Below are 12,196 nucleotides of genomic sequence, written 5' to 3' on the forward strand. Positions count from 1 at the left end.
GACCTTATTTCTGAAATAAAAATGAGCAATAAAAAGGTGTGAAGCACCAGAAGCAGACCATATTAAATTAATTTGAATATAATTTTGGCTTATGTTGATATCCAGGAATTTTCAAATGTACTTTTTTTTTTTTACCAAAGAGACTAGAAAAATTCAGAAGAATTCATTATTATTGTTTTATGATTATTATTAATATGTTTTAATTATTATTTTTATTGAAATGGCTAAATTGTGACTGAGAACAGTTGAATGTGCTGGCCAGTTTGTTTTTTGTCTAATAAATGACAGTAGGCTACAGTTATTTTACTTTAAAATTTAACAGATTGCTATTTTTTCCTAATGATATATGATGTAATAAATTTATGCTTTAAAAATTTCTTGTTTAAATTTTTTTTTATTGCAATTTTTTAGGAAATATTTTTAGTACATCAAAAAGTGTGGTTCTGATGACATCTGACTAGTTAATCCAGCAAAAAAATTCACCAAAATCCAGTATTTAAATCTCATAGTGAACTAGAAACTAAGGCGTATAACAGCAATAAGGTCCACTTTTTGAGAAAAAAAGAACCACCCCTTTCACCAGGCTGGCTACGGGCCTGTACTATAATATAAACACTAGTGTGACCGCAGCTAACATTCAAATCACACAAAATCTTCAGTCTGTAGCGATAGCTGATTGGCTACTTTATTAGAAGGCGGGGCTTCATTCGCCATATTGACCCATTCAAAACTATATGAGTGACACATCTTGTTTATTCTAGGGCAGGGGTGTCCAAACTCGGTCCTGAAGGGCTGGTGTCCTGCAGATTTTAGCTCCAACTTGCCACAAAACACCTGCACAGATGTTTCTAGAAAGACTGGTAAGAGCTTGATTAGCTAGCCCAGGTGTGTCTGATTGTGGTTGGAACTAAACTTTGCAGGACACCGGTCAGCCAGGACTGAGTTTGGGCACCCCTGTTCTAGAGTCTTTGATTCAAGTCATTAAGCTAAACTAATCTACAAGTCAGCCAGAACAGAAATTCGTCTGAATACATGTCAACTGCTTAGCTCTAGGATACTTAGAAAATACTTGAAAATAAAAATACGGTGAAGTGTTCCTTTAAGACTTTTGTAAAATGCATAAAAATTAATGTTGCAGCTATATATTATGTTTAATGCCAAAATTAAAGATAATGGTTCATAAAGATATAGCAAATGTCCTACTGTAAGCGTATCGAAACTCAATTTTTGATCAAAACTTAATTTTTCGCCAAGCACTTTAGACAACTTTAAATGTCATTAAATGTGATTTTGTTGGTGGAACCCTCAGACAAATACTACCCTATCCTAAGAAAACATACATCAATGTAAAATATATTTATCCAACTTTTAAGGTGCACATATCATTTAAATAATGGACCATTATGAGGCCCAGGGACACAAATAATCAGTCACCTTTGTAATCTTAAGTGTATTAAAGTTTAGCATTAGGAAGAGGACACCTTGATGTCGTGGTTCTATTTTAAAAGGAAAAAGTGACTAATTTCTGCAAAAATGTCCTACTGGTTTCAGACAGAAACAGGCAGAAAAGCTGCAGCCTACAGGGATGGGGAATTCAGGTCAATTGAATGTAATTAATTACATGCATACATACCAATTCCCTAACACATAATTCAAAGCACAAAAAAGCTGGCATGTCAAACAAGGCAAAACAATAATGGATATAGGAAACTAAAAGAGAGCATGAATTAATAGTTTGTTTACCTGGGTTGTGGGATCAAATTCCAACCTAAAGGATCGCGGACTTGGATAGAAAAATAATGAGCGTAAAATCTAAATATTGACATCGCACGTATAAAACTAAACACAGAGTAAGAAACGAGGTCGAGTACCAAAAGATAATGAGCGAAAAGAAAATGTGTTTTAACAAATTCCATTGCTCCACTCATATTTGAATGTTTTGTGTGCTTATGGTCTTTTCCTCTTCGCTCTTGCTCCAACATTCTTCTCTTGCGTTTCCAAAAGCGAGTTTCATTTAAATCACAGGCAGGCTTCAGCGACATCATTGGTCCACTTAACGAGATTTACAATTGTCCCTCTAGCCAATCAGATGAAGGGCGAGTTGACGTCATTCCAATGCATTAACATGATCCTATTAACATAATTTTATTTACATAAATGTAAATTTATAAACCAAAAACCTTTTTTCATATTTTGCTTGCTGAAATGCAGTATTACGTTGAAACTATTTTTATTTTGTATAATTTGTAAATTATATAATCTTTTTCTTTTCTTTAATGTGTAATGTATATATTCTCTTTAATGTGAGATTGTATATTCTCACTTTTCGTATAAAAATAATCAGTGTGGCAGGTCGGGACGCGGTTGTTTTCAGGAGTTTTTGATAATATAGATACATAGATAGTCCAAGACTGATAAAATGTAAAAAAAATAATAATAATAATAATTTAGTCCACAATTTTCTTTTTATTTTAAAAGTACGTAATAGTGTTTTTTTTTTTTTTTGACCAAATCAGTGATATAATTTTTTAATTTGGCAATTAAAGAGTTAAAATCCTGTAATTTTGAAAAACATTAGGTTTTTAAATCAGGACTGAGGTTGATAAACAGATTTATGAATAAAAATTGTAAAAAAAATATATAGATTTATCTGATGCGTTTTTGCAGCAGTTTAATTCAGTGGATGTTTTCATCCTGAACATAACAAGGCTAGTAAATTTAAACTGTGCACAAGGGTTAATATATTATTATTATTATTAAGGTCTTTATAATGCAAAACAATTGTCTTGTGAACAAATAGCATGAACTAATGTTAATGTGACAGGAAGCTTGTGTTTTAGATGTTTATAAACAAAGAACTATTGCCTTTTACGAAACATCTACTAAAAAAAAATTCTAGTAAAGAAAAAAACCATTTTGAGTATTCAAATTAGGATAATTTCATTTATTTTTGGTATCCATTTAAACATGTTAATAGGTTTATCTTTATTGGTGACACTTTATAACTGAACACAATGAATCATTCATTAGGCATTAGCTGATTAGGTGAACACACACCTCTACAGTAAGTATTGCATTATTTACAAAAGTTATTTAAGAGTAATTGGTGGTTTTAAGATAATCCAGAATGAGCAAGTAAACCATTAAGAAATTATTTGAATGAAGATTTATTCTTATTTTTCAGGCCTATAGAAGCTAATAGTTACGTTGTACATTAATATGCTTTATTAACACAAACGTTTTGTGAGCTCATGCAGTGAGGACTCTTTATGCTTTGTAAACCCCTTATACAATTGTACAAGTTATTCAAACCAGAAAATGAAAATTAACCATAAAATATTAATTTTAACCTACAGATACCAAACTGCATCCAATGGAATGTAAATATAAAACTGTTTATTTAATCTACTTTACATTATGGACATATTTTATCATTTTTAATTACATTGCTTTTTATCAGTGTTGTATTTTGACACTTGTGCTATTCAGCAGATTAAACTGAATTCTGTCATTCTGTTGTCCTTATATTAGAATACAAATCAACACAATTATTAACATACAAAGTAACTATTACTATATGCCTGACAAATATAATGTTGATTTTATACGTTCATTAATCATTTACCTATTCAGAACATTCTTAAATTAATGGTTTGAATATAGTGCAATAGTTAGTGATAAAATTAATTAACAAAGCATTTAGACAATTATTAAGCACATTGTATGTACTTATAAAGAATACAGCATTTGTTGCTGCATTTATAAATTGCTTGTTTGTTAATGTAGAGTTAATACGTCATTTATAACTTGGGTAAATTCTTAAATGCCTAGTATGCAGTCATTATAAAGCGACAAGCATTTATCAATTAAAACTGTTATAATGTACAAATCACAACACTCTAATGCCAGTGTTTTTTAGCCACTTTTGATTTGTTTTATTCTTTTTTTTTCACAGCATTGAAACCACATTGATGAAATGGTGTACTAGACAGATCATATATATTTTATTGTTTGACTACAAAGTGAGGTAAACGTCTCTACGAATAAACAAACCCAACGTACTGCAAAAAAGCAACAATTTTAGCTCAAGCAAAGGCTCCTCTTCTCCTGGTGTGATCCGCTGTTCAACACAAAGAAACATCACATAAGTTTGATACTTGGCCAACAAAAAAGCTTATAATGCCAGATCATATTAACAACATTGAATATAACGTTTAGTGTTTCTCTCTTCAGAAGGGCTGAACTAGCAGTAAGATAAAGCCCACAATGATAAAGAGATATACTGTTGCACCGTAGCGTAGCTCCCGGTCACACAGACAAGAAACTTAAACACGATGCAGTTTGACAGAGTTATAACACCCGAAAATAGTAAAACAACATGCACTGAGGCTATTTCTTATCTAAACAGACAAAACAACCCTTTACCTCGTTTCTTCATTTACACGTGTTGCGCATGGATGGACTGAGGCCCGCCCGCGTGAGACCACACTTTTTACGCCTGTTCTTCTTCTTCTTCTTGTGGGGTTAATGGCGGTTGGCAGACCAACTTACATGGTGCATTCCCGCCACCTACTGGACAGGAGTGTGGAGCGCATAATGTAGGAAAAAGCACGAGGACAAAAGATATACGAATGGAGGGGATATATATACGAACAGGAAGGAGAAGATAGGAGAAAATAAATAAATAACTAAATTTAAAAATACAATTAAAAAAAAGTAAAGTTTAATATCTAAATAAATTTACAATTTCTTTTTGCTAAACTATTCTCAAATTCTATTAATCAATTTTGTTTCTTTTAAGTAATTAATTAATTGAAGTATTATTTTAACTTGATTTGCACCATTTCCTTATAAGGTCTCAAATGACAGATTATCCCGTAAATGTTTAATCCTTGAACTAACTGACTTCTCTGTTTTTCATATGCAACACATTCTTCAATTACATGTTCTAATGTTTCTATTTCCCCACATTTGTCACAGCAGCCTGTCTCATGCCTTCCTATTCTAAACTTTCACTGGTTTAGCAAACAATGACCAACACGCAACCTAGTTATCACCACATCATTCCTTCTATTTCCAAACTTATTTCTAATAACACCCACACATCCTTGAATACTATGCATATGCCTGCCTTTTTCTCCATTTTCCCACTCCCTCTGCCATTTCCTACCTGTTTCCTTTGCAATCTTGCTTTTCATCTCTGACTTATTTATTTCTATTTCTATTTGAGTGTGTTGCAATGCTTTCTTTGCAAGTTGATCGCCTCTTCATTTCCTACTACTCCCATGTGGCCAGGAATCCACAAGAAGCTCACAAAATGTCCACACTGTCTGATTCTACATACATTTAGCATCACCTCATTCACCATGTCCTGTCTTGCGTTAGATGTTCCAGTAGTTAAGCTGTTTAGTACTGACATGAGTCTGTGCATATTACTGATCTTAAAGGTTGCACTTCCTCTATCCACTGAAGAGCGGGAAGCATAGCTACTATTTCTGTTGTGAAAACAGAAAGACAGTCTGAAATTCTTTTTGATATTTTAACTTGGAATTTTGGGATATATACTGCTACTGCGGTTTTCTTATATTAAGGATCTTTTGAACCATCCGTATAGATCTGTACATAGCTGCAGTATGATTGATTTATGTACTGTTGCCATGCATTTTCATTTAACACATTTATTTCCGTGTTGTGTTTTTCCTCATATAAATATAAATCAATTACTGGCATATTAAAAAGCCAAGGAGGAATTTGCAGAGGTTGCCACAGCTGGGGCTATATTGATGTCACTTATGCCCATATTTTGAGCCGCCTCATTTGCTGTCCATCCAAAACTATCCATCTTTTTTTTTTTTTTGGTCCATATTCCCAGCATTCTTTCAATACTGCCTTTACTGGATGACTCTCTATTTGGCTTTTTATGCTGACCTAATATCTCATCTTTATTTTAAACCTTCTTAATTTTAGAGGCATTTCAACCATCTGTACTTGTATTGCTGTAATTGGTGTTTTTCTTAATGCTCCGCAGCATATTCTCAATGCCTGAGACTGAATTGCTTCAATTCTCAATAATTGAGTTTTAGCTGCTGAACTATATACCATACATCCATAATCGATAGTTGATCTTACCAATGCGTTATATATTCTTTTAAGAGAGAAACGACGTGCTCCCCATTCAGCTCCTGCCAAACATCTCATTACATTTCTCTATTATTTTCTGAATATGTACTTTTTATGCCTGTTCTCCCTCGTCTGTCTTTGTGCATACTGAAGCGACCTCATACCGCCACCTATTGTACATTTTAAACATATGACTTCCATCTCAATCCATTGATTTAATATCCAAGATAACTGAAATAGCTATTTCATATATTTTATTTAAGTTTCCTTTACATACCAGTTATATTATCTAAATTCCTTGATTTTAGTCTTTCAACAAAGAATTGTCCTTATTCGGTTCATTTTCACTCATGCCACTTCTTCTAGATTAAAACATCCTCATATCTTTTGTGTAATGCCATGTCAGCAACAAAGGCTATGTGCAATTCATTGTTTTAAACATAAATACAATAATAAAGACTAACAATTAAACAAAATAATTATGATGAGACGTTAATATACGATTAAAAAATATGTTTCCTGTTAAAACTTTGCTTCTTTAAAGACATTTGCCATGTTGTTTATACTGTAAATACACAAAACTATTCCTTGAACAATCAACTAAGTTGAATGTTTTGCCTGATTTTTTTTTGGTTTCAATGCCGTATTTCTCAAGGACAGACTCAAAATAAAGACTAAAATATCAATTTCTCCTCAGTACTTTATTTGACAACATACAAAAGAGCATTTTACTACTTATTAATTTAAGAGATCTCAAAGCATTGTCCAGCGATCTAAAAACATTTGCGAGGGCAATAAAGAATAAATGATACACATTAAAACTGCCTTATAATTATCCATGATTTGATTTATTTGACTTCTTAAAACTGCATGTCTGAAAAATTTTAGGGTGGTACGGTGGTTTGGTGGTTAGCACTGTTGCCTCACAGCAAGAAGGTCGCTGGTTCAAGTCTCGGCTGGGTGAGTTGGCATTTCTGTGTGGAGTTTGTATGTTCTCCCCATGATGTAAAGTTGGTTTAATATTCGCACATTCGTTATTTAGCTGTCTCTTTATTGTTTACCATGCTACTTTGAATATTCTGTTTAAATTAGCATGCAAGTATGACTTCAAAACAACATTAGCACTATCTAATTGACTGTGAACAATGTTGTACATTGATAGTCGGCTGCTAATATGATTTAACTATTTAGAATTTGCAAACAATACTTTTTTAAAATTATAATATTAAGGAGAATGTCTGAATATCCAAATATAAAACCAACTTTACCTCTATGTGTTGGCGTAGGTTTCCTCTGGGTGCTCCGGTTTCCCCCACAGTCCAAACACATACTCTATAGGTGAATTAAATAAACTAAATTGGCCGTAGTGTATGTGCGTGTGAATGAATAGATGTTTTCCAGTACTGGGTTGCAGCTGGAAGGGCATCTGCTGTGTAAAACATATGCTGGATAAGTTGGTGGTTCATTCCACTGTGGCAACCCCTGATGAATAAAGGGACTAAGCAAAAGGAAAATGAATGAATGAAACATTTTAAGAACAAAATGTGCTTTGATCAACATGAATATGAAAGCCATCCCTAGTGTCCAAATACAATGCAGTAAAAAACAGTTAACCAAAAAATGTAAACAAAGATACACCCAACAGTCCCTGAGTAATGTGTCGTACAGCTTCATTCATGTCAAAGTTTTTCTTAAAAAATCTTAAAATCTATCCTGCATTACTTCTTAAAATCCGATTAGGTGCAACAGGAAATGATCTGCAGGAAGTTCAGTAAGGCTTGTTGGACAGGAATCTCTGGAGCATCTGGAGGGATGGACCCGGAGCCCACTGAGGAACCATGTGACCTGCACCCTGTTATGACAAAAGATTTAGTAAATATCACTTCAGATATTTCATGTTTTACATATGATTTTGAGGAGCATCAGCAATGCTAGCAATAACCAGTAATATTGTGAGAGATATTAATCCAATTTAAAAATGTGTTTGTACTTTTCATTTTAAAATATATAATATTGCTGTGATGGACAATCTAAAACTCCAGTACTACAGTCTTAGAGGTTTGCATCTTTAATAAACTACAGCAGTTTGCATTCATTGAAAATAAAGAATGATTAATAAATCCATATGAAACAGTCCCTTAAAAGTCACATCAGGTCTTCAGTTTTGGGCTCAGGCACGCTTTACACTCACACTACACCAAAGCCCAACCGAACCATGCTCTAGCACACCTCTTCCAACCGAATCAGGGTCGGCCAACTGAGCTGCGCCTGGGCTGGATTCGGAGCACTCACACTTGTCAAACAAACCGGGAAACGTGCCTGGGCATGTTAAACGATTGTATGATGATACAGTTCAAAAGAACAGAATTTGTATATATATTTATATTATATATTTCCATGTACAAATTTATAGTTTCACAGCACAAGAATTCTTGTTTTAAAATGTATAATTTTTAAATACATTTAATATGTGTTTGTAATACAACCTTGTCTTTTAATACAAGCAGTCCGATATATGAACTGTACCTTTAATTTGACCTGCTCAAGGAAAACACTCTTTTAGAATGTATCAAACAAAACTCAAGTAAATGCACAGAACAACATGAGCATTTATAGCAAATAAGCAAACTTCAAATATTATCCCACTTGCTTTTTGAGCAAGTTGTTAAACGCCTATGATTGGTCACGCGTGCAACAGAAAGGGCTGTGATTGATTCTAACGCGCTGGCTTTAAACGGCAGTGGCGATCACAGCTGATTCATGATAGTGGTGGAGGAGAAAGCCTGCTCTGCAGACATGCTCGTGTCTGGATCTACGAGTATTGCTATAACAGCTGCCTCCCTCGCCATAGTATTCTACTGCGACATAGTGCATATTAGATAAATGACATTAGTACGTAATAACTGATTAGGATCTATTACTGAAGCGACGATACAGAATTGTCCGCGTCTGGATCGCGGTGCACCAACGAATCAATAAATTTTGACACCCCTAATATATATATATATATATATATATTAGTGTGTGTGTGTGTGTGTGTGTATGAACAGTAGAGTACTAAGGTATATAACGACCTTTTAGGTATGACAATAACAATAACAGTTGGGTGCTTTCGCTGTTTAGCCTGAATGTCCAACTGATTCAAATCAATCATAATAATAACCATTTTACTTCTTCTAAAATTCAAAGTTCTTCTAATATAAAATAACAATAGAATTACCAAAATAAACAGAAAAACAAAACTAATAAAATAGAGCAATATTACATTACAAAGCTCTGCACATAAACAAATTTTGCTGGAAAACTGGAGAAAAATCTTGAAAAAAAATAAAAAAGAAAAAGAAAATCTACATCTTGAAGAAAATCAAAATAAATCTGACCATGTGTTCTCCATTAGCATTTCTGAAGCCTACCTTGACTGTGATGAAAGTGATGTTACCAAACTGCTGGTAGAATCCAGCAATCTGCTTATCATAAATCCAGGGCTGGTATTGTGTGCTTGCCTTGATGAGGAAAAAAACCCACAACATTAAACTTATAAAGTGTTATAAACTCTCCAGTACATCGCATCACAGGTAAAAACAAAGCTTACCTTCTGACCAAGCTGCTCCACGAACCACTGATCTCCAAGAAAGTTACAAGCCATATCTGTGTCTCCATTATAGACCAAAGCTCTCAGACCGACAGCCAGCAGCTTCAAATAAATGTCCTTCATGGTTTCGTAAATGGTGTGATATTGGTTTCCCACAACATCACTGAATAAAAATAAATAAATAAAAGAGAACGCTCTATGTAGACATTCAGACACACTCAAACGGAAAGTGAGGTTTCGGTTTACCTGCAGATGTCCCATGCTGGAAGTACATCAGGAATGTGCAGCGCTTTCCTCACATCCCCTCGGTTAAGCCAGTTCAGTTGAGCAGTACTGTTGATGCACGGAGGCACTCCTTGAACACTTGGGGTACTGTCTGCTATCTGAACAAACAAAAAAGCACAAGTCAGCTGCTTTCGTTTGCTTTATGTTGGAAGGCATATACAGTGGGGGAAATAAGAACACGCCATGTCTTTTCCTGGGAATAATATTTCTAAAGGAGCTGTTGACATGGAATTGAACCAGATTTTGGTGAAACACACAAAACAAATAAATCTGAAAAATTATAATGATAAATAGAAATATAATAATAAATATGTGTCCACAGTAATGATCCGCTTATTTTTAGATTCCGCTTTTAATTGTGCATTATCCCTTGTGACCAGCAGGCGTCCTCAGTGTGCTGCTACCGTATCTGAACACACTACTGAGCTGGTGACTGATCAATTTAATCAAACAGTCATATTAGCAATCATAGTCAGTTCTAGGCAGGGGACAATAACCGTTTTCAAGTTTTACCGCGGTTTGTAAAAGTCAAGGTTTTAAAACTGCAAAAAAACTTCTTTTATCCCGTTCCTAAGGTATATGTAAATGTGTGTTGTTGTTGTTTTTTTTTTACATATTTTTACAATTATTTTATTATGTTTTTAGGGCAACAGCATCTCCAGCAAAAAAGGACCTTCCACATCAAAAGCTACACGATTCAGCAAACATTTGAGAAACAAATCGCATAGAAACCAACATCCTATGCTACTATGAGCATCCTATGCGCTATGCACTTGAACAGTGCAGTGGCCTACTTTAAATTCAAAGAGATGAAAGATATCCAAAGATGCCTTTTCAAGAAATCTGTGTTTTGTAAACTAATAAAGACAGCAGAAGTGAATGATTTATTTTAATTATTTATTAATTATTATTCATAATAATTATTTCATTCATAATTATTTAATTATGTTTACTGCTCATAAATATTTAAAAATGTTTTATAAATGAATAAACTTTATTTCAATATGTTAAATGGGGGGGTGCATTTTTTTTCCCCCAGAAGAACATATTTTAGAGCAGTAATCACAATACCGTCATACCGTGAAACTGATATTTTTATTCAAGGTTTTCATACCGTCAGAATCTTATACTGGCCCATGCCTCGTCAGTTCCCCAGCATTTTCCCCAAAGGCAACACAAAGACACCCACAGTCCTCCTGCTTTCAATAGCTCCAGATTTTTTTTAATTGTCTTTTTGTAAGCAGCAGTGGTTGTTGCTTTTGCTTTTAACCATTCTTTAAAAAGATTATTAACAGGCTTAACATTAATGCGATCATCCACTGGTGATCGGAGACCTATAGCCAGGACACAGACTATGCATTGTTTTAGATACATGACAATAATTATTTTTAAAATGTCCATTTTTTTTAAAGAAAGTTGGTAACACTTTAGAATAATGGTCTATTGGTTAATGTTAATGTATTTACTAATATTAACCAAGTATGAGTAATCTTGTAGGACATTTATTAAATCATAGTTCAACAATAACTAATGCATTATTAAAATCCAACGTTGTGCTTGTTAACAGTAGCTAACATGGACTAAGGTTATTTACTTAAATAACATTAATGAAGATGAATAAATACAGTAATAAATGTATTACTAATTGTTTGTTCATGTTAGTATTTATACATGAACTAACATTAACTAATGGACCATTATTTTAAAGTGTTACCGAAAAGTTTGTTGAATAAAAAGTGCATGTATACAGCTATATTTTGCTTGTTTTGACACAGTATTTTGAAGTTTATGGCTAAGAAACAATTATTTAGTTTTGGTGTGGTCAGAGATATATTTGATAAATCCTTAATTCTGAGTCCTGAAAAGTCTTGTGAAGTAAAAATTAATTGCAACGTGACACTATGAAACCACAACCCATTTGCTCATGCACATTGAGCAAGCTCATACACAACACACAAAAAAGTAAAATGCATGTGGACATAACACAAAATCTAAATCAAGTCATTTTAGCATGTCAAAGTCATATTTATGCATATAAAATATATTTTCCTAACAACATAATTGTGGCTGGTGAAAATGGCAGTGGCTAGTAATGTTGGAAATCTATTAGCGGCTGGTGATCAAAAAAAGTTAACCTCAAGCCCTGATTATTTCCCATGGCATAAACAATTGTTTCCACATATTAAAAAATCTTTTAAA

At 33.5% G+C, this 12,196-nt stretch overlaps 1 protein-coding gene across 1 annotated transcript in view; it reads right to left on the reverse strand.

Annotated features, from left to right (window-relative positions):
• Nucleotides 1-6,802: 6,802 nt before the first annotated feature.
• Nucleotides 6,803-12,196, reverse strand: part of si:ch211-122f10.4 (cathepsin A-like) — a 9,943-nt gene continuing 4,549 nt past the window's right edge. Inside the window, exons 8-11 of the mRNA XM_056462106.1 lie at nt 9,959-10,095; nt 9,713-9,875; nt 9,534-9,623; nt 6,803-7,972 (exon numbers count right to left, since the gene is read on the reverse strand). Of these exons, the coding sequence (XP_056318081.1) occupies nt 7,889-7,972; nt 9,534-9,623; nt 9,713-9,875; nt 9,959-10,095 (474 nt within the window). The 3' untranslated portion in view covers nt 6,803-7,888. The remainder of the gene's footprint in view (nt 7,973-9,533; nt 9,624-9,712; nt 9,876-9,958; nt 10,096-12,196) is intronic.

Source organism: Danio aesculapii, chromosome 7 (assembly GCF_903798145.1).
Source record: "Danio aesculapii chromosome 7, fDanAes4.1, whole genome shotgun sequence".
NCBI lineage: Eukaryota > Metazoa > Chordata > Actinopteri > Cypriniformes > Danionidae > Danio > Danio aesculapii.